The sequence below is a fragment of the Melospiza melodia genome, chromosome 8 (genome assembly GCF_035770615.1).
Source record: "Melospiza melodia melodia isolate bMelMel2 chromosome 8, bMelMel2.pri, whole genome shotgun sequence".
NCBI lineage: Eukaryota > Metazoa > Chordata > Aves > Passeriformes > Passerellidae > Melospiza > Melospiza melodia.
The window spans coordinates 9,045,845-9,073,026 of NC_086201.1; the positions used below are offsets into that span (position 1 = coordinate 9,045,845).

The 27,182-nt window shown below is 44.6% G+C and overlaps 1 protein-coding gene across 1 annotated transcript; it reads right to left on the minus strand.

Moving 5' to 3' along the window:
• Positions 1-1,976: 1,976 nt before the first annotated feature.
• Positions 1,977-23,548, minus strand: SCTR (secretin receptor). Its single transcript, XM_063161354.1, is given in 15 exon segments — positions 1,977-4,111; positions 5,087-5,128; positions 5,306-5,444; positions 5,538-5,629; positions 8,254-8,323; positions 8,848-8,908; positions 8,997-9,150; positions 9,975-10,107; positions 11,085-11,182; positions 11,477-11,580; positions 15,473-15,583; positions 19,712-19,838; positions 23,324-23,422; positions 23,425-23,481; positions 23,483-23,548. Coding segments are annotated over 15 exon segments (1,530 nt in total). The 3' UTR covers positions 1,977-3,934.
• Positions 23,549-27,182: the final 3,634 nt, after the last annotated feature.

Below are 27,182 nucleotides of genomic sequence, written 5' to 3' on the forward strand. Positions count from 1 at the left end.
CACTGCATTAGCAGGTTTGGTTCAGTGTCAGGAAAAGAGCTTCCCAGCTACACCACTGAATTAGTTTATGTAATCTCGAGTTAATTAGCACCTGCTGTTCTCTTTCCAACAGGAGAGGTCGTTGGCCTGTCTCAGTTTAACATCTCTTAAAAGCAGGGTAATGAACATCACTTCTTGTTAATGAGCCGTTTAGACTTAGCTACTAACTTTAATTGGACACTTGTACACAAGCCATTGCCTGTGGGTAGGAATAAGGAAATGTTGATACAGGGCATGCCAGCTAGGGAAATTTCCTGCCTGGACTGTGTTTTTCCAGAATCACAGAATGGTTGAGGTTGGAAGGGTGCACTGGAGGTCACCTAGTCCAGCCTCCCTGCTCCAGCAGGGTCCCCTAGAGCGTGTTATTTTGATTTTAAGTCTCCAAGACATTCATCAGCTGTGCTTGTAGGGACACCAGGAATGGGGTTGAGCCTTGCTTGTTTTGCAAGCCACAGGAAGGGGATTACAAAGATATATTACATGACTGTCCTCACCTGCTTTCTCTTTCCCTCTGCTGGGGCCTATGGTAAGCTGATAATAGCCCTTTTTCTCAACCTTGTAGCACAGCTGGCATATGCAAGAAGGGCCTCATTTCTGGGTAAAACAAGGTCTGCCCCAGGCAGTGTCCTGGAAGGGATGTTGCCCGAATTCCTGAGGCCTCTCACCTTCACTGGACCCAACTCCACAAAATCAGTACCAACCCTTCTGAAACAGCCCATTTCAGCTCCCCTGGCATTGCACAATGTAATTATTCACTGAACAACTATTGGTTTTTGCTTCTGACAGTTTTGCTGGGAACTTCCTTGTTGCCAGTGTTGGAAAGAAAATCCATTAATGACTTCCTCTTAAATTCACCAGCACTTAGGCTGCTGATGCTCCGGCTGGCTGGCAGAAGGACAGCTGGCTCCTCGGGGCATCTGGGCTGAATAGCCAGAGGCTGTCACCAGCGTCCCTGAACAATGACAACTGCTTGTGTGAAAGGTGGTGCTCAGGCCCTGTTTACTGGTAAAGCCACCCTACCACATTGAATACCCAGGAGCAATTGCAATGAAAGGAAAGTGGATGGGCTCTGTGAATATGCAGTTTGTGTTCGCCCTCTGTGCCTTCATCTGCTTTTGCATTCCTCCCTGGGATCTGCTTTCCTGCTCCTCTTCATCTGCTTACAAACACGTCCGTGTCCCCAGAGGGAAGCAGCTCTTCCCTCCAGCATCCCTCAGCACAGATAAACAAGCAAGATCCCCAGCAGGGCAGGGAGCCTTTGTGGTGCTTGCCCAGGAGATGGGGGAGGTAGGAACCCATTCCCCTGGGGTGCTGGTTGGCAGCAGCTTTTCTTCCAGGACAGAAGAAGTTTTCTTGCCAGCAGAAACCAGGACAAGGTCACAGCATCTTAACTCCAGGGGCTGCCTGCTCCTGGTATCTTCCAGAGTGGATGTGCTCTTCCCTAAGAGCTGAGGACTCCAAATTCCAGCTGACATCCAGGAGTTTTTATGGAGTTGTTTAGCTCTATATGCAAACAAAGCTTGTGCTTGATGCCTGAAGTGAACACGTTTTACAGAATCTGGGAATAATTCATTTTTCTTGGTAATTTCAGGCAAGATTAATAAAACCAAAATGGCCATGTAAAACCAAAATGGCCATGTAAAACAATAATTTATGCTAGAACTGGGGGGTTTTAAATATAAAAACCAGCAGTATTTTTTTCTGGGGCATGTGGCATGCCCCTTTACAGATAGGGGTGTCATGCTCAGCCTGGCCTCCTCCCAATCTTATGCTGGTCCTAACTATGCACTGCAGGGCTGAGCTCCCACAGTGGCTCATGTGAGAGCCAATAATTGCATCAGATCTAATTAATTACATGTTATTGTATCTCTGAATCTGTATTTCTTCATTTATGCTGGATGGAGGCACTTGCATTTAAAGCAAACAGCTGCTTTGGCTTGAAGGATGAATGTTTAATTCTCAGAGAGGGAACATACAAGTTGTTTCACCCTCCTTGGTCTCATTCTTAGGCCAGAGAGAAAATTTAAGGTTACATTTTTTCGGAAGTATCTGACTTGCTAAATGCACTGGGACAGAGTGAACCCCTGACAAGTTTGGAGGCTCTGCTTGGCTTGGTGAGTCAGCAAAAAGTGAGATCTTCAATTCCAACCTTCAGGGAGGGGCTTTCACTTCTCCTTTGGTCATGGGACTGATCCTGCTCCTGTTCTTCCTTCTACTTGTTCTGGTTGATTTTTAGAGGACAAAGCCAACTTGAAATCCTGCTATTTCCAAAAATATAAGTTTAAAGTAATTCCTTGCCAGTTTACAGCTTTACATCTCGTTGTTTTTTTCCTGTTTGTGAAGAGGCTCAGCTCTCCTGCTGCTGGGTGACCTGCACGAGCCAAGAAAGCCAAGCAGGCAGGAGCACCCACCAAGCTCTCCCTGCTGCTGAGTGCCCTTCCTCCCCTGGCTGCCCTCTCTGGCTGTGGGATAACTGTCAGCTCTGCCAGTGAAAAAAAACCACTTTTTTCCTGACTCTCAGAGTTTCAGAGAGAGCTAACATCGCTCAAAAACCTCCTTCAGTGCAGGTAATTTAGGCTTGAATGTATCCTTTGAACTTCTCTGCATGTTTGTCTTCTGATAAAATGGCAGAAGCCTGCCGTGTAGGCATTTGGTGTGATTAAAAGCTCGTCGGAGCAGTTTTGGCAGAGGGGGTTGGGGAATGCTGCTCAGGCAGCATTTGACATGCCATGCATGTTTTGCCAGTGTCTTGGAGGTGATCGGAAGGAGGGAGAAGTGATAAACACCATTTGCTTTCAGTTCAAGCATCTTTGCCCTTGAAGAAACCCAGCCAAAAATCACCCCAGCTAGGGAGATGTGGATACAAAATCAAGTAGGAGATTTGATTTCATTTGTCAGATGAATTATTTTATCCCTTTCCCACTCAAAACAAGGAAATCTGCTTAATTATGTTCTTAAGAGCATAAAGCTGTGATAGCTCAGATACTTTTTGACAGCTTATTACAGTGCACAGCCTTGCAGATTTCGGTACACAGAGGGACTGTAGACTCTAAAGAAATTTTTGGTAGCCACTATGGTATGTTTTTTCCCCAGATAGTTTCTACTGTCCAGTTCAATTGACCTTCAGATGTCTCAAGAGCTTTCATTTCTTCCTTTCAAGTACAAGCTGGTCAAGTCTCCGAGGTACAGACACAATAGGGATGAGCTATTTTACTGAAGTTTTTTTGGTCACTCTTGGACTATGTTGTAATAGCTTTGTTACCATTTCAAAATACAAATATCCAAACTGGACCACCGTTGCTAAAAGAGGCAAAGGCACAAACCTGCCTGAGCCTGCCACTGTCACTGGAGCAATGGATATGAAGAGGATATGAGTGCAAACTAGAGCTCAGCTGTGCCTTGTGTTCTCAGTGTCCATCATCCATTCATCCATCACCACAACAGAGAGGCTTTGAACCTTGATAAATGCTAGGGATTAATTAATTGTGCATTTCAAACCCATGGAAGCTGGCATGTAACCTTCATCATACAAAATTCAACGTCCTCCCAGCTTCTGCAGCAGTAAAAATAAAGAACATTAAAAAAAACCCCAACCTGACTTAGCCTGGAACATGCTGGAGAGCCACATGGAAAAATGGAAGGTCACATTTAAGGTAGAACTAGCAGCAGGTGTGGAAAGAAACACAAATTACTGTGAGCAGAAACTCAAGGAAGAGCATAATATTCGGGCCCATTTTGCTTTGCAGAATAGCCATGGTGCTGCACAGGATATACACGAAGAGATGTGCTCCAAGAACCGCTGATCCACAGCCAAGGCCCGCTTTGGACATGGACACAGGGCTCCCAGCTCAGCCCGTGTGTATCTGAGCGTGGGGGCACCCTCAGGTGCACAGAGTTACAGCACACTTGACCTTTGGAGGGTTCCTCTCCTGTGCTCTGCGGGGCTGCACCTCACCATGTGCATCTCCTGGGTCAAGCCGCTGCCTCCGTTAGTCGCCGAGGTGCTGAGGTGCTGTCGCCAGTGCTTGCTTAAATGCCACTGCCTCCACTTTCTCTGAACTTCCAGCTGAACCTAGGTAGGAAGGCCACAAAATACTTAGCTCAGCTAGTTTATGTTGGAGCCCTGCAGTGCAGAGAGCAGCGTAACAGGGAAATGAGAGTGGGTTACCTTTGGCAAGGTTTGGGCTTAGTTATTTAAACCCCAGGGTTAAGGTAGGGCTGTTTCTTGACACTTCTAGTGATACTGTTGTTCCAGCCAAACTTTCTATTTAATTGCAGGTGAAACTGTTCACAGAATCTAGCAGGCCTTAGGAAGGCTTTGGTTTACGTTTTTCCAGAATTTTAATTTTAGATATAAAACCAGGACATTTTGGCACTCTAAAGTAAAAAAAATTAAACATGTAGATTTCTTTTCAAAACCACTTTTTTTTCCTGAACCCTGTTGACAGATCAGTCAGAGTATTTCAAAACACTCCTTTATTTCAAAGTGACTTTTTCTTAGGCACTGGCTTCCTTTTTTTTCCCCTTCCAATTAGCTCTACATCTTTCAGGTTTGTATGTTTCCCCCCACCTCTACCAGCAGCAGCATTTCAGAGTGCCAGTTCTGGCCCAGAAGCCTGGGAGCTGTCATGCAACTACAATGGAAACAATCCCTCTACCAAAAGCTTTACCTTATAAGAATCCTAATAAACTTGGACTGGGCCTAGCTTTTGATAAATTCCCTCCTAAGGACTGAGTAAATAAAGCAGCCATGGATGGGGTGGCAGATAATGGTGTCATATGTGAGGGACAGGGCTCCCACCCTCAGTTCCCAGACACTAATAATGTTATCTGATTTATGAAAGGGTTGCAGTAGTTGAGAGGTGAAGTTTGCATCTGGCATACAATTACCTAGGCTTGCCTGGTCTAGGAGGAATTTCAAGAGTGATGTTAGGTAGCTGGGAAGAGAACCCTCAGACAAAACATGTAATTCTTTGGGGGATGTATCCCACTGATTAATGAGGCATGCTTCAACAATAAAAAAGAATGTTATACACATGAAACTCACCTCACCATTAAGAAAACAATAAAGTACAGCCACAACAAAGCCCTAAAAGATAAAAGAACCGTGGTCACAGATTGCAGTTTCAGCTTTTGAATGGGGATGAGGCATCTCAAGGGAAATCAGACAGCTTGGCTTTGCCATTGGAAACCCAAGTCTGCTGCAGAGTTGTATGTTCTACCTCTTTTTCTTATTTTAAAGAAATAATAACTTGTCAAATATTACCTGGAATGATCCAAGAGCCAATTCAAAAAAGAGCTGAATTTCCATTGTGCCGCTGCTTGCATCCTCAGGGAAAAAAGCAAAGATGATATAGTGGACTCCAAAGAGAGGGATGAGAAGGAGTGTTGACTTTGCAAGTCTCCTGAGAATGAAAATAGAGGGAAAAGCTGGTGTAGAAGGAGCAAGAAATGCTCAGGTGGCCTTGAATGTCTTATAAGGGATGTAAGGGACATACTTGTATTGGTTGAAATCACTGCTCCGTTTTTCAGGGGAGCTGAGCTTCCTCATCAGGATTCTTAAAATGTTGACAAAGAGAATGAAATTAATCTGAAAAAAAAACAAAAAACAAAAAACAAAAAAACCCAAAGTAAGAATACAAAAGCAACCCACCAAACAACAAACCTGTTATCCACTTAAACTGGCAGGTATCAGCCGAGCCACTTTGGGGAGAAAGAATAGAGGGGTTGGGTCTGGCCTGCCTCAGTCCATGTTCCCATCCCAGCCTCTGTTCCTGCTTCTCCACCCTGAGCTTGGACGCTGGCTGCTTTCCCTGCTGGTTTGCTGCAGCTTTAGTTATGGAGATGGTCAGGGCTTGTTATCCACGCAAATCACCAAAGTGCAGCGAAACGAGGAGCATGGGTTTGGTTCCACCTGGCTGTGGGGTTCTGACAGCCTCTGCACAGTCTGGCCCCACTTTGGATGCCAGCAAAGGGCAGCCCTGGAGCTGTCACTATCACTTGCTAACTGGGACTACGAGTGCTCTTTGTTCCCTGCTCAAAACACTCCCTGTGGTTTGGGATCACGAGGCAGAGTAGTTCAAAGTGGGGAGAGGAGAGAGTCGACACTGGAGTTCTTCCTTTTGCATTTTCCCCCTCTCGAAGGGTGGATATCAGATAAAAATGCTGATCTGCTCAGTTTGGGTGCAGATGAGGCAATAGCTGTTGCTGCTCGTTGGACCCTCAGGCAAAGAGTGGGAGTTGCAGGGGAGGTAGAGCCGCCTGAGCGTGTCTGTCTGTCTGTCCGTCCCGTGGGGAGCGCCCTGGGGCTGATCTGCCCTCGGCTTGCACAGCCTGCAGAGCTGTACCCCTTCTGCAGCACCCTGCTCTGTGGCTGGCCCTTAGCCCTTCCCTGGGCCGGCAAACACCATTGCAGAGGTGCATCCTCTTCATGGTGGGTGCAGCGTGCTGGGGGCATGGCAGCAGGGCCTGGGGTATGGGTCCTAAAAAACCTGGGTCTCCTGGAGATGGGACAGACACAGCAGGTCCCTAAGTCCCTGAGCTCTTTAAAGTTACCGGATGGAAAGGGGGCAGCTGTGGCCGCTGAGGGTGTCTGGAGAGGGATGGAAGTTTGGGGAGGCTGGGAGGGAGGAGGAAAGCAGAGCTGGGGGGAGCTAGAGGTGGGGAGCACGAAGGAAGGAAATACTTCAGGGGTGGTGGGGAGAAAAGGGGGTTCAGGTCAGGGTATGCTGGGACTTTTAACGCATTAGGCCAGGGAAGAGCCGTGTAGGTTGAGCAGGGCTGTTCCCTGATAAAACCACAGGGGAAGGGGGAGCGTTGGGATTCCTGGCCGGAGGAATTGCCCGCGGGCAGCGCAGGAATGAGCGAGAGCCTGGGAGCACAAAGGTGTTTATCGGTGCTGGTTTTCTGCCCTTTCAACTGCTGAAGGCTGTGAGGAATACAGAGATTAGATCTGGGTTTTTGAGATCTGGCTGTTTGTTTGGTTATGGGCTTGAGTAAAGCCTCTTTTGAGGAAAACCTGCAGAGTCATGCAGGCGGCTTCTGCCCTCAGTAGCTAAACAAGGCAGGATCAGCATTCTGAGGACACTTGGGAGGCGATAGCGGGTGGGGGCTGCCATAAGATAAACTAAGATTGTGCTTTTTGTCTTGCCTGGGTCTCCTTGGCTTTTATATGTAACTCAGTGGTTCCTAGAATGAGGGCTGTTTCATAAAGAAAAATAAATGCCATGACCCCAAATCACTTGTGCGGTCTGCTGCGTGTCTTGTGGGGATGCAGGGCTGCTCACTGGTCAATAGGAGCAGAACTTTAACCCACCATCTCTGCTGCCTGGGTTTCTGAGAAGAGTGCAAGTGTTGCAGTTTGTGTTTTGCAAACAAAATGCTTCTTACTGGAAACGTGAAAACCTCAACCAGCCCTTGGGGTTTCACTTGGGGTGTCAGTAGGTTACTTGGGAAAACCCAATTTCTGTTCTAGGGTTTCAGACAGGTCATTGCAGCATGGTCTGACCCAGACCATTTTCATCGGGCAGAACTATCCCAAGCAGCAGCTCCAGCCCCCTGGTACCTAAGGCTCTGAAGGAGAGTACCAGCAAATGCTCAAAACACAGGTGCTGAGTATTATACACACCAAACCACTCTTGTCGTCACTGCTGCCTTGCACTGGGCAGGCTCACTCTGAGTTCCAATGCCTGTGCCTTAATGCACTGAGCAGTGCCTCAGTGCTGTCCACTAATATGTGATGCGTGCAGCCTGTGAACTGTTTTCATTCCTGAAAACAAAAGCCAATGGTCATGTAAAGCAAGTTGGTTTTGGCTTTGCTGAGAGAGGCATTGACCAGAAAAGTAATTGAAACTGAAATGTACAGCCACTCATTTCTCCTCCGGAGCTTTCCTTGAAACAGTCCAAAACAAGCTTCCACAAAACAGCCAAGTTCATGTGAAATCAACAGGATGTGGAAACCTGATCTTCTTCAGGCACTTGCTTCTTGGGAGGACACTCTAGCTTTTTTTGTGAATTTAGCTTTGGGGCATTAGTTACTGACTAAGTCCTGCTGAGCAGAAGTTGCTTAAGCAGTAACTCATGGGTCACACCAGTTCAGACACATGCCTAAGATCAGTTCATTAACACACTTCTAAAGCATGTTGAGTAGATGAGCTGTGACTTCACAGTATTTGAAAACACAGTTTGAATCTGCTTGTCTCAGAAAAGACTTACAAATATAGACACAACTATGGGGCCTCTAATGATCCACCAGGTATTGGCATCAGTGTTAATGTCCCAACACCTGTAAAAATAGAAGGTGCAGTCAGTTATCAAAATATTGGTATCTTTTCGAACAGGTTTAGTCTGTTTTGCACCTTAGATAGGCCCCTATTCTCTTTTCTACAAAACTAATTTCTTGTTCTCACTGAGTGGTACAACATGTCTGACAGAAAACTGCCCACCTGCACGGGACAGAAACAAGTCCTTCCCTTAAGGCACAAACACTGTTCAAAATTTTGAAAGGGAGAAGGGAAAGAAACAAAGTTTAACTGTTCAGAAAGTTAAATACAGATTCTGAAAACATGTGGTCTGAATTCATACCTCCTAGCCTTGAAAATGCTCAAATGGAATTGGAAGGTTTTCCTCAGGTTGCTCAGCTGTACCTCTACTCACACCCACACTAGGATGCAGGCTCCCACCACAGCAGGGTGTTGATTGATTTACTTGCTCCCAGCAATCAGAAATGAGCAGGACCCCATGGAACAGCCTGCACAGGGCCTGCATGCTCCCCTGGCATGCCAGCTTCCCCCACTCCACACCACTTACCCAATATTTTCATGGAGCTGCCGAGCAGCCGCCCATGCCGCCACAAACACCGCTGGGGCACCTGCAATTGCAAAAAGCAGTTACTGCTTCACAAGTCCATGCCAAAGGCAGAAAAAACCCAGTTGTCCTCACTGAGGGAGAACCAGTACCCCATCCAAGGGCGATGAACCACAAGAGGAACTTCCTTTCCGAGAAGAAGGAGATCACCAGGAGAGTGTGGAGGTACAGTCCTTCCACCAGGAGCCAGCTGTAGTTAGACATGATGCAATACTGGAAGAAGACCATGGTGAGCTTGCAGCCAGCCTGAGGAAAGAGAGCATAATTAGCTCCTGCCTGGGTTTGTTCCTACCTTCTAGCAGAGACAGGGAGCTGTAAATTAATCTTGGCAAATAGAGATTTCATAGCAATTAGGGGACTAAATGGGTGTCCTCGAGACAGGGGTTCACATGACAAGAAAGCAGAGCTGGCATTCCTAAATGCATTAAATCAACTGCCTCACTAGAAGAACTGAAAGTGTCATGGACGCTTGGATTTAGGTTACTGCCTCAGGGGAATTTCACTATTACTATCTTCCTAGTACCAGCAACACAAACATCACCTTAGAGAAGGGTATGAATGTATTGTCAATCCTTTTTTACCCCCAAGAAAAGCAGTTGATAAAGACAAATTAAAATGTTCTCAAAATGTAGTTTTTTCTGCAACAAATATGCAGAAAAACCAGTGGGATAAAACAAAACAGAACAAGCCTATTTTTGTTCCTCTCCCTTATGCTTATCTTTTCGTTTAAACCATTGACCATCATCTTCAGTGTTGCTCACCCCTCCTCACACCCAAATTTTCGAAATAGTTTGCTGCCAATAAAAAGAAAAAGGCAAAAACATTTCAAAATTTGGGAGGTCCCAGACTGTCTGAGTGCAAGCCATATCTTACTATCAGGCCTCACACTGGAGTGTAAGTCAGCAATATTTAATGTGTTCTCAGAGAAGGGGCAGAGCATACCTCTTCCCCCATAACCTCTCATAATGAACATAAAGCTGGGATGAAGAATTCCTTCCCTGTACACTAAATCCTGCTAGGATCCTGCTGGGAAATTGAGGGGTGGAGCAAGCTGGTGAACAGAAGGTTACCGTGTATGCCCCACAGTAATTTGTGTCCTCAGAGGAAAACAAGACTGCATCCTTGATGAAGTTGGATGAGGCTCTCAGAATGAACGAGGTGAAGAGATGCATGTGGATGTAGTTCCTTGTGCAGCGAAGCCTTCTGCAAAAACAAGAGAGAGAGATCCAGTGAAGTGACATTTCTCACCAATGTAAGGAACCCGTGGCTGTAAACAACAGGTTTCAACCCTTAGTAGTGATAAACTGACAAATGAAGAACAGTGTTGTTCTGTCTGTGAAAGGAAGACTAATGCATTTCCCAAGAGGGATATCCTAGAGAAGACCTTAAAAAGCTACAGTCATATCTGCTCCACTCAGGTACTAAAACAAGCTGAATGTTGCCAGGAAAATTGGGATTTCATGCCAATATGCTTGTTCTAGCATCCCTCCCTCCTTTCTGTAGCAACATGAACCCAAGGTGTTTATTCACACCTGGATGAATCTATTTATTCTGCCAGTGCAGTGCACTTGTGCCTGCAGTGTTTTCTGTATGAAATCTTCACATAGTCTGTGTCCAGAGGCTGTGCAGCCTGAATATAAATCTGCGAAGTAGTTTGGTTTCCTTTGCCCAGAGGTGCCGCCCTGACATTTACTGTAAGGGAAATTATTTCACTGAATAAGCAGCACAGTACAAATTCCAGGTTACAGGGATGAGTGAAGATAAGCTGCATGTCAGATTGCTAATAGAAACCTGAAACACTTTACCACAAGTCCGTGCAGTGGCACTTAGAACAAAGTTTTAGCCACAGCCTCAAGTGGGGAAAAGAGCAGCAGGGAGAAAGAAACTCTGCCCAAGGGACACTGAAATCAGGGGAAGACCTCATCAGAGAGTTGGTGCAAATGCCATTTGCAACATGCATCCAGCTATGATTTGGAAAGAAAAGGAAAGCACAATATAATCAGCAGCCCTGACATTTTCTGGGAGACCAGGTTCAGAGATAAATTTTGTCACTGATTTCTGTAAAGGTTTTTCAGACATACTTCAATTTTTAGCTTGTCCACAAAGTCAATAGAAGGATTTTGTCAGCTGTGATGATCAGAAGTCCCAACCAAACACAAACCAGAGATGGTTCTCCTCACCTGAAGGAGGCCAGGACCGCCAAGGCTATCATCAGTGTCACAAGGGAGGTGCAGTATCCGATGGTGTACATGGTCTTCAGGGTCATGAAATAGGAACGCTGCAGGGGAACGTGTAATCACACCTTTACCTTGCCTGCCTGCTAGAGATCAGCCCATGCCAAATGAAGGACCCCTCCTCCTATTTAATGAATACATTTTCTTGTAAAATCAGCTACTGAAATTTTACCCTGAGCAACCACTTCCAATCATTTGCAGGAAGTATTCATGCTGAAAACCACCAATAGGAATAACCCCACCTGGGTTAAATCACAACATCAATCAGTGTCTCCTAAAACTGTTTCTCCCCAGGGCCCCAGAGCAGCAGATCTGTGCTGACGGGCACTCAGACTCACTCTGGCCTCGTTGGTGGTGTCGTTGACATTGTAGCCACAAGCAATGTCAGGTCTCGGGTACGGCTCTGACCAGCCCTCACTTGTGCAGTTTCGGTACACAAAACCTGTGTGGCAACAATAAAAAACACAGAATGGGTTATGACCATTTCCAGTTTTATCTTTGCTGTCCTCAGGGCTCAGTCACCTTGTAGGGTTGCCCCAAGAGCCAGGAGAGTGTGCTGCCCCAGGCAGTGCTCTCTGCATAGCTGGAGGCAAAATGCAGCTGAGCTGATTCTCTTGATACTTGCCCAGTGTGCTTGTGTGGGTCATAATATTGTTTGCCCACTCAGGGATGACTGTGATGGATGTGTTTTTATTAATTGCAACATAAATAATACTGCTCGGTACATCTGGTGTTTCTTGGCCACTATTCCAAGATCAGCAAACATATGACTTGTTCAGCCACAGATTCAAGCTCCATGCAAACCTGATACTCTGCTGAATGCTCCCACCTCCTTACTGTGGTTTGTCATGCTCCAAATAGAACACAAAACTGTAGATGGTCACAGATTTTCAGTAAGATTTAAATGAATACTAAAAGTCTTTTCCCCACACTGGGCATTATTTTACACAGTTGATTTCCTTGTTTACTTGCAAATTAAAGGTTAGGAAGAAATTCCCCTCTTAAGCTCAACTTCTGGAAAGCTGAGTACTCGAGTCCAACTGTGTCCCTTGGGGCTGTCTTCAGAGAAAAATAGACATTTGCAGAATGCAACTCCTTTTTCATACTGGTATCCACAAAGGACAGTTTGTCTGACCCTTTTCTGCTGGGATGTCTGACTTTTAGACTCCTAATGCTGAGTGAGATGAATGCCCAGCAAGCTGCACATGGCTGAACAGGATAGTTTTGAACTTATCCACATTAATGTTTGGCTCTAAAGTGGAAGTGGGAAGTCCTGCCCAACACCACTTACAATGTCACTGGAAGAAAACGACCCTAGCAGGCATGTTATGTACTGAAGACAAACTTTCACAAAGAAGTAAAACAACTTCCCACTGTCCTAATCACATTGATCTGCCTGGTAAGAATCATACTTCAGAAACATGGAGTGAAATCCTGGCTTTGTTGCAGTGATGGCAATGCTTGCAGGTATTTAAAGGGGACGTGAAGCCAGCAGTAGTTCTTAGTACAAGCCTTGCCAGAGGGCACCATAAAAAGAGGGCACCATAAAAGTCCATTTTTTTCCCACACATTTAGCCATGAGGACTTTAGGGTGCGTGTCTGACTCTTGCAAAACACCCCTGCAGTGCTTAGGAAACTGAGGGAGATGCGTATCCAGCAGTGTTTGGCAATGGTTAATCCTCTTTGGAGCCCTGCTGGAATTGTCAGGACAGAGTTGGGGCTCCTGCTACCTCTGGGCTAATGCTGGTGACCTGACAGCATGTCTGCACTTGATTTGAACTCACCTCTGTAAACCTGCAAGGCACAGCAAACAGGCTTAGAACCCTGAGTGGAAAGAGCTCTGGGTGTGTCCTTATCAGACTATTATTCTGATGCTCTTTTGAACATCTTGTTCCAACTTTGCATCTTTGCAAGGGCCAGGCTTGCTTTATAAGCCAGGTTTTCTATGTTTTGCTGCAGTGCAGCAACAACAGGAAAAGAAGCAGCTCTCCCAAAAGGTTCTCCCCAGCCTGTCTTGGGACCCAGCAAGGGGGTGGTGTGGTGGCAGATTCTCTACTTCAGCATCAGCTATTAAGACACACTTACTTAACTTGGAGCAAAGCACTGTGCTTGTAAACATGCCTGTGACTGTTTGGTGCTGGAGGCTGTCAAAGCAGATCAGACAAGAGGAGGTGAAGTTCTGTGTGGGTGTGCACGTGCTATTGCACAAGAGATTGTGCCAGGCACATCACATGGATGGGCACAAGGAAAGTTTTCACAATGCACTTGAGTTATAGGTTATTATACACACACACTGGGGAAACTGCAGCATGCCCCACTCAGAGCAAAACAGGAGTCTGCAGTCTGTCTAAGGATTTGGCTTGGTGTTTACTGGTACTTTGGAATTGCCTAGGCAAGAAGGAACTCTGGCTAAAGGGATGGCTGTGGAACTGGGGCTATCTGATGTGGCCTTTGCCCCTGAATCCTCACGATTGTCACACCTTCCTTCATTCCTTGCCTAAGACACCGTGCTCCGTTCTGTTACTCGGTTCCAGACAATTTTGTTTCTTTGGTCTGCTATGTAGAAAGGGACCAGACACTCTGGGCTGCAAATCCAAGTCTAGAAGTGAGCACAGAGACCAGGGTTTGGGCAGAGCTCAGAGCCATCCACATGGCTTAACACATGGGCCTTTGGCATTTGTGGCTGCCCATCTGCTTTGTGAGTGGTGAGGAGAGAAAACCTTTGCTTTTCTTTTGAAGCAAGCAGATCTTTGATTTTCTTTTTCAAAATTGTTCCAAAGAGGGCAATGACTGTAGCAGTCAATAAACCCTGGAGTCACAAGCCAACCACAGTATAAAACCAAAGAAGAAGGTGGCCATGAGAATGAGGTTAAACTATTGCTGACTTTGACCCAAAATGCCAGATGCAGAGACTGAAATAAGATGCTAATGATGATGGACCAGGTCTTGGGTCTCTGTTTTGAACACTGTCACTCTGATTACTGTTTATCAGCTTCTCGATAAAGAGGGCAACTAAAGTTTAAGCTGACTATCTCCAAGATAAGGGAGCGAACATCTGAGATGTAATTATGACCTTTGGATGTACAAATTCCTGCTCTCTTCCCCGGTGAGCAGCCAGAGGCAGGGAGCAGTTCCCTCTAGTGGCTGGACCAGCGGGGATTTCAGTTCCTGCATTTCAGGGCCGGGATCGCTGCGCTGATGTGGATGCCAGACGGATGGTTTCCTCAGCGATCTAAGCCTTTGTGTAGTTTATCCTCTGGCTTTAAACCAGCTTAAAGGGCTCAAAGGGCAGATAATGTTCGTGTGTACAGAAAGTAGCAAGGTTTTTATTTTAATCTGAGTGGCTCATGTCTGATTTCATTTAAAGAGCACTAAGTGCTTCTCCTTTGAGTTATGTAATCTTTATTAGACAATCTAATACTTTGTCTCCTGTTCCTCCCTCCATAAAATGAATCTGTCTGCTTTTCTGTGAGTACTGGACATCATTAATCTGTGCCCTATAACTGAAGAATGCAAAACCCTCTTCTCATTTGAATCATTAACTCCTGAAAGAGAAACATAAACACATTTCTGAGGCATTACTGAAAAGCAGTAAGAAATGAACAGAAAGCAGGCTTACTTAATAGCTGATGATTACTGTAGTCTACAGGGAGTAAATTTCACTTCATTTCTAGCTTAGATATCCCAGAAAAAAAGGACAAAAAACATTGCTTGAGCTCACCTCTGTCTGAGTGAATTGTTTGGTGAGCCATGAAACCTGAATTTCCATGAGATTATGTGACTTGTATGGATCCTGTCACAGGCAAGAGAGAAATCCCCAGAGCAGTTTCCTCTTAATGAAAGCAAAAAAAGGGGATTTTTTCTGCCTGCCTAGCTGGATGTTTTGCCAAAACTCATGTGAACCTAATGCTGTGTGAAGTTTTGTCCCCATCAAGCTCCTCTGGGACCAGCCACTGGCTCTAGGAGTTATTAAAAGGGAAGGACAGAAATAAACACAGAGCCTGAGTGGAGAAAACCCTTTTCCTTGAGAAACCATGCTGAAAACCTGATTTTCAGGATAGCATTTAATTCCTGCACTTTTTTTTCCATCTGGCTAGAAAACACAAACACTTAAAAGATCTTGTTACTTTAATTCAGGCTTTTTCATGTTCACCTTAGAGGGGGAAACAGACCTGCTAAGTATCTATTGTTCTTCAAAAGAAGGAGGGGAAAATATTCATTTGAAGTTCAGACCTGAGTGTGGCATCTTTATAAAGAAATAAAAAATAAAGTGTTTAATAAATAAATATTTAATAAAAACTATCTGGGTGAGAAAAGCATCATTTTAGCATTACCTTTTTTCCCAGTCAGCATCTGAAAGAATTCAGGGCAGTGTGCATTGACAGTCTGTCCCACAGAGGATGAAGGCCAGCAGCTCATGTTGTCCCACATTCCAGCACATCTGCCTGGGGGGACAACAAGGGAATACCATAGAGCATCTTCCAGTGACACAACACCATGAAACTTCTTCCAGCAATGAGACACTGGGACACATCTCCAAGCATCTCCCACGGACCAAGGCAGCTACAGGAACAAAGATGCTCAGTGCTCTGAAAAGCAAGCTGGATGAGACAGAGCAAGTCCTGCCGAGACCTGGATAGCACAGAGCAGGTCCTGATTGCTTCAAACCAGCCCCAGCAAGTTCCCAGACTTGTCCCAGTCTTGTCATTGATCCCACTGGTCTCTACTAGACACACAAATAGCAATTAGAGTCATTCTGAACTTCACATCAGGCCTTTTGCTACCTAACTGTTTGCTGGTAACTACTGAGTGGCCCTGGAAAGATGAAGGAAATCAGATGGGAATTTTTAAACTTATTTTCACTCTTTCTAAAGCTTTCACTTTGAGTCATTCTAATGTTTTCCTTACATAATATTTTTGTAAATATGAAAAAATGCAACTAGATGACCTGCTTGAGCAGGGAGGTTGGAGCAGATGATCCATTGGTGCCTTCCAGCCTCACCCATTCAGTGATTCTGTGACTAAAAAGCTCCAGGTTGATACTTAAACCACAGATCACTTAAATCACAGACTATTCTGAGTTGCAAGGGACCCACAAAGAGAGCACAACTCTTCAGTGAATGGCCCATTTGGGGGTCACACCCGTGTAGACGTTTTAGGACTATGCTCTAACCAGCTGAGCTAATCTCATCATACTGGGGAAAGGACAGAGAGGAGCAGCATCAATGTCCTCCTTTTGTTACCATAAATACTTCTCTCTTTCTGCGCTTGGCTGCCCGGACTCACCCCATTTCAGTTAGGTGCTTATTTTAAGGATAGACTTGTCATGGTCCTCTCTCACAGTCAGGGAGGGAGGGAGACTTTTCCAGCTGCACCCTCAGCTTGACTGCATTGCCTTCTGGCAGGGCTGGTAGAGATGCATCAGGGAGCTCATCTGGGGGCCAATGGAGCAGAGTATGATGGTGATCTCTACTTAGACATCTTGCTTAGGTGCTGGATGGTGGCATGGATTAATTTTGGCCTGAGGTGCAGAGTGTTAGTGGAGAAGACCTACATTTGATCTCTTTGTACCAGAGAAACTGCAATCCTACCATTTCTTATTTTGCTCTTCTCCAGGTACAAGCTGAACTCATTCAGATTCGTTCCCTTTTGCTTCCAGTCCCTGCCAATGGTTTTATCACAGCCTGCTTTGAGGTTTCTGCAACAAATCAGGGGGGAAAAGGCCACTGGAGCATGTTAGGACTACCCTGTGCCTGCTGTATCCGGGCGTGTGTTGTCTGCCCTGCATGCTCCCTGAAAGCCAAGGGAAGGAAGTGCTTACCAAGCACTCTCCTCAAACTTCATGCTTTATAAGGCTGGCCTCCATTAGCCTGACAAAAATATTTACATTTCTAGAAATGTATTGATTTCCTTCTGTGCGACAGTCCTAGTGCCTGAAAATACAGAGCTGTTCACAGCCAGGGCAGCTCCTCAGCCCTGGTGTCCTCCCTGTGCCAATGTTTATAAGTCTTGGAAAGGATTTACTTCAAAGCAAAAGCTTAAAGGCAAGCAAAGCTTCACCTTGGGTGATATATACGATCTAACGTGCTGCATTGTTTGGTTTATTGAACCTTCATGCCAACACTACAGGCACAAAACCCCAAAATCAGACCAAATTTACAGAAAAACCTGGAAAAATTATGATGCTGGGTGATTTCCATCCAGGAAGAGAAAACAAAAACCAGCCAAGCTCTTTCTTCTGCAGGTGGGCTTCTTGCCACTCCTCATAGCTAAACGCTGGAGTCTCCCACCCTCGGCTGGATAAAGAGCCTCAGGGTGGAGACAAAGCACAGCAACATCTCCCTCACAGAGCCCTGTGCTCTTTGGGATGTGCCTCAAGCAGCACTCAGAGCTTTCTCCCAGCAGCAATACACAGTGTCACCATGATCAGGGGTGCCAGCAGCTTCCCTGCCCTGCTCCTTGCTCCCAAGAGAACTTCCTTGTCCTCACTCATGCACTAAAAAGAGCATAACTGTGACTTGGGTTGTGTTAATATTACACTGCTCCCTTTCCCAAGCTAATGTTATCATAAGGGCAGAGACCCTTTTCCTTTTACTGCAGGAGCATAAGAAACACTCACTGCTCAGGTACGTGGTGCCTGATTCCCCAGCAAAGAATTCCTTTGTTTGTGCCATCTTCACAGAGATGTGAGCCCTGCAGCAGAGATGGCATGGTGGGAGCTTGTCCCCTGCTTTGTCCATTTTCCTGCCTGTGCCAGTCAAAGCTTCTGGGGCAGCTGCAGGAAGGACGAGGTGTGGAAGGTGCCCCACACCCTGCAAAGCCACCTTTATTCCTCTCTGCATGACCCACTAAGGGTATGCACTGAATTCCTCAGCTTTGTTTCTCTCTTCTTCAAACTGAAATCCTTGTATGGGGTTTTCTCCACATGGACTTCAGGCCTTCAAATTCCTTAAAGGCTGGAAGTATTTTCAGGTGTGTTTTTTCCCAGAATAGAAGCATTACTCCCTAATTTACCAAGGTAACAAACCTCTCTTAGAGTTTGGTAGAATTCTGGTAGAATTACCTCATTTAAAAATTCCAATAATGAAAGGCCTTGGGTGAATTTTAAGGTGTGGATCCAGTTTAAAATTGGATTAAGTCTCTGCTGAAAAGCTACTATTTGCCTGAGATAAAACAAGACCATCTGTAAAATGCTACTGCCTGCTAATGCTAGTGCAGGTCCACACTGGCAAGGTCCTGTGGAGTTTTACTTGTCTGCATCTGCTGTGGAGCTTTGGTGCCAAGGAAACACAGAGCTGAACATTAGAGCCATATCACAGGATCAAAGCAGAAAAAGAAATAGGCTGACAAACCAACCTGCTCTTCACTGAAGGAAACAAACTATACTGAGTTATTAATATCATCAAGCTTCTTACGTGCAATGGGACAGATCTGCCTTGTGGAGTACCTGGAAGCCTGCCATAAGGTATCCTGTCACTGCCATGTGGCTGTACTGCCCTGAAGCTGTGCTCACACCCATCAGTCTGCAAGAGACAGGCATAAAACAGTAACAGAGAAAAACGCAAGGCATCCTAAGAAACCAGGCAATGGATCTTCCTCTGAGTTCTGTCCTTGGGCCAGGTCATAGTGAGACTACTGTTCTATGTCTCCAACATTCTCTGATAGAGAGGAAGGCTTTGAAACTAAGAAAACACCTTAACTAACTCTAGCTCCACATGGTAGCCTATCTGAGGGCAGGACAGCCTGCACACAGCACATCTATGGGAGCTCCTTCCCTTCTCAGGCTGGTAAGAACCTTGCCCATGTTACAGTGCACAAAAGTCCCCCAGAATCAGTTCAGTGTGTGGGATTCTGTGAGTGACACAACCCCATCCTGGCTGGTCACACACTAAAAATAGTCACATGTGTTGTCTACACCCAGTGTTCTCTCTGAGATGCTGACCCAGCAGCTGCCTGGGGGAAATAACACGCAGTTCACAGGCAAGGTTTAATAATCCCTTGCACATGACCCCAGTTGCTCAGCTGTGAAAGCAAAGCAGTCTACATGATGAGGACTCAGTACCACAACTTTCCCAGGCCAAAAATCTCCTTTGTATGATGATAAATCCTCGCTGAAATTCAAGAACTCTGTTAGGTGACTGTAACTTGGAACAGGGAGGAAGCAATGAGGACCTTCAAGCCACGTGATCAAAATGCTGGCTGTTGGTCTTCATTGATTTTTAAGGTAAATACAGTTAAGTAAATTTGCAGTTGCCAGGGTGACTTTTCAAATTATCCTTTTCCAAGAAGACACAATTGCAATTTGCAAGATTTTGTTGCTGGTGTGTTCCCTAGTTGTGAGGATTGCAGTCAAGCAACGGGGTTACAAAGTTCCCACAATTCTTCCTGTCACAGTAAGGTCAAAATCCCACTCTCAAAGACTTGTAACAGATCTTACCTGGTTTTCTGCTCTTAAAGGAGAGATGTATTCTAAATGCATACCTCCTATGGGAAGGGATGCCAGGGTATCTGAGTTTGAGGCACCCAGTTCATGTGATAGCAGCTTTTATCATGTGCATTTGTTCAGCCTTTACCTGAGCTCAGGAGCAGATCATTCTCAGTCGTTCTGTTCCTTGCCTCCAGGGAAAGAGTCTCCACACACTTTTCTTCCTCCCTTTTCAGGACACTCAGAAGGTCACAGACAGGTGGAATAGCTTTGATCTACAAATTTTAAAAGCAGTGGAATCACTTTTCCTCTTAAAACTTATAAAATCTTGGCAGAATTTATCCTTTTTATGCTCATATTCCCCATGCAAATTTACCACTTGATTGTGAGCAATATTTCCTTGAAATACAGACAATTTTCCCAGCTAAGTCTGCATTTTGGTAGTAGCAGCAGGCGAACACAGACTGAGTTTATGTCTTCTCCGTTTTGCTGACATTACTGACATTGAGAAAAATGTGTTATTCCGCTAAATTAAGTACATGAACAGGATGCTCTTCCAAAATACTGCAGAAACATCCAGGACACTGCTGGAGTCTCCTAGAGCAACAGAGAATTAATCACTCACCCATGGCTGTGTTAAACCATACACCTGGCAGGTCATTTTCCTGGGCACAAGTGATCCAAATATGCCCACTGGTGGCAGACCCCCCCAGCCTGTTTCCCTGCTACCATCTGGTAGCTGCAGGAGCCCACCTGAAAGCAGAATCTCACCCAGATTTTCGTGAGAATCTAGATGGCAATTTATCCTAAGGTCATTTTCATATCTTCCCAGCCTCCTTTCTCATAAAACCATGTGGGAATGTTAATATTCACTTAATCCTGATGTAGCAATTTATGTGTGTTTATGTTTTATGCAGCTGGACCAAAATCAGTGAAAAAAACAAATAGCTACAGACCATTAAAATGACAAATATTGAAAATCATTACAAAATTATTTGCAAGACAAGGTCTTAACAGTTATGTTGTTCAGAAAAAAGTATTTTTACCCTTTTCAGGGTAAAAGTTATTTTTACCAGTGTCTACTCTTTTTGACACAAGAAACCTGAATGCAAGTGGATGCCCATTATAATGAATTAGATAAATTCTCTCTAATTGATAAACCCAAAATCTCTATAAATTCTCACTATGGAACTTTTATGTACATATACATAAATGCATATGTATGTACATGCACCATGAAGAGATTAGAAGCCAGTCATCAGGCTCTATTTGTTGAAAATTATCAGATAGACTTTGTTTAGGTTCTTTGTTCAAGAAAGTTAACCCTGCAGCATCATATTACTGCTCAACCTAATAAATCTTGTAGTATTGCTGATCACTTTCAGATTAGATTTCGGAGAAAGAACAATCCCTGAAAACCTTGTAATGAGAACTATTACTTTTCTACAATTAAATTTTAGCTATCAGACAGTAGAGACAATATTCCCACTATATTGGCTGGAAATTTTTTTGAGTATTGTATTTCTGAACAACATTGATCTTTTCAGCAGTGTTGTCATACCTCACCTAATTGGTCTGGTGTGTAAACTTGGGTTTAACTTCAATATCCTCCTCCCTTGTCTTTGTGTGTCATGAAATAAATGAACTAGAAATCACCTGGTTTTGCACAATGTAATAAATTTTCTGGAATCACACATGCAAAGACTTTATATGAAACTAACTCTCTTCTGATGCCAGGATTTGAATGCTGAGCATTTGAAGTGGTCAATACAACCAGTCTGGGTTGATAAGATGATACTGAACATATGTAAAACTAAATGCTAGGAATCATATTAACAATGATCTCAGAAACAGGGGAATACTCCATCTTAAAAAAGCCTTTACATTGTGTGGGCACTGTTTTCCTTTAAGAAATACGGGTCCTAAGAAAGTTTTTGTTTTACAAAAATTTAAATTCTGTGTTATTTCTTTATGACTAGAGTGAGGCCACACACTTTTAGCACTCACAGTTGTGGAGAACACTCTGATGATCCAATACAGCATTACTATCTTACACTAAATGTGTTGTTCAAGCAGAGTACAGCATAGGTAGTGCCTTACAATTACAATAGGTAGTGCCTGCACAAAGCGATGCCCACCCCATTCTTCTAATCAGCTGGATACCCCTTCCTGGGAATAGAAGTGCAGCTAACAGGATTTTTACCCAGGGAAAGCAGCGAGCTTGCAGGTGTGGGTTTGAAGCCCTTGTTTCCCACCAGGCCTGTCCCTGAGCCGCTCCGTGCCAACGCAGGCATCCGGGGCAGCGGGCGGGGTGCGCGCTCGGATGTTTGCGGAGCGATGCGAGCGCCGCTTCCCATGGCGCGGCCGGATAACCCCGCTCTGCCGGCAGCTGGGCTCAGTCTCACTCGTGTTTACCCTCCACAAGTGGGAGCGAACAGCCTGCCCCCGCTGCTGGAGAGCGAGGAGGGAAAGGGGCTCCTCTACGTGCTGTTTCTATGTCTCTTCCTAAACAGTTCCCTTAAACAGTTGTGATCTCCTTGACACTTCCACCAGCTACTAAATTAACTCTATCCCAGCTGAAACCAGGACAGAGAGAAAACCCTCTTCATATTTTGTTAAAGGACAAGATACCAATCCCATTCCAAACAGAGATAACTGTGATTAATAGATCTCTAGAACAGGCAGAATTCTGCAACATTGACAGCAACGGCTAACACAGTTTTTAAAGTGTGAAATGAGTGAATCTAAACATTATCCAGAATTCACAGCCATTTCATTTTAAAATAAGTGGATTTAGTATAATAAGAGGATTTAAGGAGCAAAAGATGCCTGGCAAAACCAAACAGGTATTTTCAATCACTAGAAGAACCAATGGAAATAGGTGCTCTTGGGGACACTCCGAGCAATGACATCTATTTACAAAGTCCTTTAGGTAGTACTAAGAACAAGAAACCAAAATTACAAGAAAACAATCACAGTCACAATTTTTATTGCAGAAAATCATCAAAAGGCAAAAGGTTTGAAGACTCTGCAATTAAAATGTCTAGGCAGAGCTCAGGTTTTCTCACAGTTGGAGCCAAATTCCCTACTGGGACAAATAAATTGATTTTTCCATTTGTTGCAATGAAACTGTGATTTGATCCTGTCCTAACTTCTCACACCCAAGCTAGACATATTTCACCCCTTGTTTTATATGCATTCAAAATCTGAATAACCTGAGCAGCACCTGGAGATCACAACCCAGGTTCCACTCTCCTTTCTAACTGGTCCAAGCACCTGGAGCTCAGCAGTGACAATTTGCCACATAAATCTCAGTAAAGTGATAAAGCTAAAAAAAAAAAGACAAACTTTGTGGTATGAACATCACTTCACATTCCTTCAATCTGAGTCCAGGGAGGCACTGCTAGATGTGGGCATTGACCCTCAAGGGGTTGATTGCTGGTGTAAATCAGTAAAGCTTCTCTGAATGGAGTTAAATCTTTTCTCCTTCAACACAGTACCTGCTGTGTTTGTCAAAGTGTGCTAGTAACACTTCTGTCTTTATAAAGGTGAGGAAACTGAGGCATCCAGCATCTAGTCATCTGGCCACTGTCAGTTAGTGCAGGAAGAAGCAGAAGCAAGAAGAAAATTAAAAAATCCCAGGTTCTACACAGAACTTTTTAAACAGAGACACCACAACTTCATGAAATAGAGGTGCTCAGCATTACTCAGATAACATGTGATTCCATGCAAACGGGAATAAATAGATCTGAGCACCTACCGGGACAGTTGAAATCCAGAAGATCACCCAGATGGTCCACATAGTCAATCACAGTCTGTTTTCTTCATGCCTCATGCATCAGAGGTCAGCAGGCTGTTTGCATGCTCTCCAGCGTGGCTCCTAGCTCTTTTCACTTCATCCTTTTCCCTCCTTGCCTTTTTCCCTTCCCAGCTTTGACCATCCTTAGCCAATGTTTCTCTCCAGCTGCTGAGCTCTAGAGAGCATCAGCAGTGACAGGATCCCCCCCTCCTCCTCTGCAACTCTCCTCCTCCTTTGCAGAAGCGTCCCAAGAATTGCAGCACTTCTCTTGAGCACATGTTCCTACTGCTGTCTGCCTCCCTTCCTGGCTATTATTCACTGTTATCGATGGGTGTCGCTGGGCAATGATCGTTCCTCATGCTCCCACAATGAGGGACCAAGCAGCACTCCCCTGTGGGATGTCAGCCCCATAGTGGCAGGGGCAAAGAGACAAGGGGAAGGACAGCCCTGGAATAAGTGCTCTGCTGAGAAACTGGGTTGGAGGAACGTGCTTCAGGCTGCCTGCGCTGCTTTCTGCTCCCGATAGCTCTGCACATGCTTCCCACGGGGAGCACACGTCCCTGAGAGGCAGAAAGCAGGAAGCTGGCAGAGCCTGCTGCAGGTGAGCCAGCTGCCTGCGTGTCCCACCAAGCCCAGCTGAGCACAGCTGCCAGAGCCAAAGACAACTTCTAGTCTGGGATAAACAGGGAATCTGCTCTTCCCTTCCAGAGAGGACTGCAAATATTCCCTAGATTTCATCCTCTTATCCAGCATCTGAAGAAACAGCCAGTCTGCATTTCATCCAAATGCTATAGGCAGCAAGGTATCATTGCATTTGGATCCCACTGGCACCTTGTTTCAGACATCCTGGCTTTCCCGAAGATGGTTCCTTGGGAAGTCCCCTCACCTGTCAGCAGAGTTATTCCTGGTTTTGTTTCTGTGGCAAAACTATTGTAAAGGGGCTGTGTGCTTAGCTGGGTGTGAGCTCCCAGCTGCCAAGGCAGGCACTCCAAACCCTTGCTGGTCACATTCACTTCTAGCACAATACTGAATACAGCTTCAAAAAAGAGCCAGAGTTTGCACTGTGTATCAGAGCTCTTTCTGAAAGCACAACAGTTCTCAGCTTGTCTTGTGGTAAACATCGTTTACCACCTATTCCAATTTGCCAGACAGGTCAAATTTAATGAAGTGCTTCCCAGAACACAGATGTGCTCCAGGTATATGAGTAAAGTCAATGACTAGGAAAAATATATGGCTAATTGCCTGTGCACTGAAAATCCTGCCATTGCATTAAATGAGTTATCCACTGAGCAGCACAAAAAATGAAGGAATTTGGGCTGCCTATCAAGTGCTGCCCTTTCCATGCCCATCCTGACTCCAGCTCATCTCTATATGTGCTCATGAAGATCACTGAGTTGCAATGCTCCCTCTTTCCCTGCACACCAGCCTCATCTCTCCCCACAGTCCCAGAGCAGCAGTCAGGCAAGCAGCAGCATTTGCTGAACCCCACACTGGCTCTGTCCTGCTCATCCAGCACACTCACTCAGCATCCTTTCCCCCTCAAATGGCAAATGTTTCAGTCTCCTTTCCCCCAGTCCACACTTGTAGTGATTTTCATTTCTCAAAGACATCGGCTTCCCCAGAGTTTGGTTGAAAATATCAAAGGGTTAAACAAACTGTTGAGAGGAGGTCTGAGAGGCAGACAGACAATGGTCGCTGTATAGTCTGAAGAAACCACACTGACAACGCTGCATCATCTCGCTGGGGTGCCAAGTCCTTCTCTCTCTTCCTTTGGCTGAAGGAATATTTTATTATTCCATTCATATTGAAGCATCTTCCCCTGAAAGCCAGCACTCTTTCTTGCATTTATGTAATTGAGAGAGCTTTGCTTCTGAATGTACTTTGGAGTGTGGCACTTTTTCCAAAATAGGCCCAGGAGTGTGGAGAGTCAATGTTGGATTTAAACACCAACAGTGTGAATTAATATTTTGTGATCCCCCCCACTTTATTCATGTGCAGGGTGAGTGTTTGAAAGAAGATAGATGCAAAATAAAACCTGGGAGATTGTCACCTGTTCAAACCATTGCTTGACTCATAGCAAATGTCAGCCCAGTGGGACAGACAGGGAGAGCTGGGAAACCTAACAGCAGCAGCAGACTACAAAGAATTATTACCAAGATTTCACAGAGCCCCAAATGAGATGATTGTTTAATGAAGCAATAGCTGTGCGCATTTGCTTTTATACCTACTATGTATACCCCTCATAAATTTGTCACAGCTGGAATTTCTTTCAAGTCTCTATCTGAACCAGGAAAGAAACATCTGAATTTGCTCGCACCATTTCAAAAGACTTTTCACTTTAACTTTAGGAGTAAATAAAAGAAATTGCTTTGTACTATTCTGATTGTAGGACTGTTTACTTATCAAACACTAACCAACTTTGATTGTAAATATTTATTTATTAATACTTAAAAATTCCAGTAGTGCTTGAAACAACTAAATTTTTTCCTCCCTTTGCTAAATAATTAAATTGTTTGCAATGACTTTACTACAGCTTGACAATCAGGTCAAACATTTTTCATCTGACATTTGGAATAGAGAGAAACTGATGCAAGAATCACCTATTTAAACCCTGCTTAACATTCTTTATTTATATCAGCCTTCCCAAGGAAATCTGAAGGTTTGTTGACTGATAACTCACTCTTTTCCCACTTAATTGCTGTTCCAGGAAACTTTACAGAGTGCCTCTCCAGAGGTGCATCATGTTCAGACCCTCTGATGCGGAAGCAGACAGGGTTTTTGGTTTGCACTCAGCTATCACTGTCCAAACAGACTGATGTACATGTGAATTGTGAGGAGAAATATGCTCTATTTTACCTCTATGTTAGAAAAACTGAAAGTGAACAATTTTATTCTTAGAATATGAAAGAAAAATACTCATTGTGGAAACAATTCTGGCTTTCTATATTAAGCCTATATTTAAGATATCATGTCAAGGGTATAGGAATAGTTTTTTTCTAACCATAAGCAATTACATCTTACTAAGTATGGGAACTGTGTTCTGGGATCTGAACTTTCTGATCTGAAGCTTTTCTTGCTTACGTTTTTATCCAAAATGAATGCACCACTTTTGGACACATTTTACCCCTGTGTTAGAAAAACTGAAAATAAATTATTTTGTTCTTAATCCAGATCACCTCTCTGAAGGGGAAAGGAAAAAAAAAAAGGAAGAAAACTTTGTTTTCTTTGCTTTCCCTTCTCCCTTGTACCCATTTAGGGGAAAACCCTCATAATTTCTGGGTGGTATGAAAAATACACTGAACAAAGGTTTCCAGGAGCATTTTCCAAGGGATGGTCCTTTAATGCTGAAAGCAAGAACACAAAAGTGAGGAAGAGAAAGGAGATGGGAGGGAAAGTGAAAAAGAGGGTTTTTTAAAAAAACAATATTGTAGTAAAACTTTCAAAATCTGTTTTGAACCAAGTAAGAACAATTTAGGTGTTAATAGATGAGAGTTTTTAAAGGGAAAGAAGTTCCTCTGCTCTGTCTGTAGCCGCACTGGGAATACTGAAAACGATGCTTACTGGGGAGAAGAGGGGAAAGAAAAAAAAAAAAAAAAAAAAAGAAAAAAAAAAAAAAAGAGAGAGAGAGAGAAGGAGGGGGTGTTTTTTACTCTTTTTTTTTTTTTTTTTTTTTTTTTTTTTTTTTTTTTTGGACTTTTCGCCGTCAGAGGACCCAGAGTGCCGCTGTTGGGATCCAGCCGCGAGTGGTGCGGCCCAGCGCGGCTGCCCCGTTGCCGAGCGACCGAGCGACCGCCGCGGGGCCGCCGTGAGGGCAGGGCCG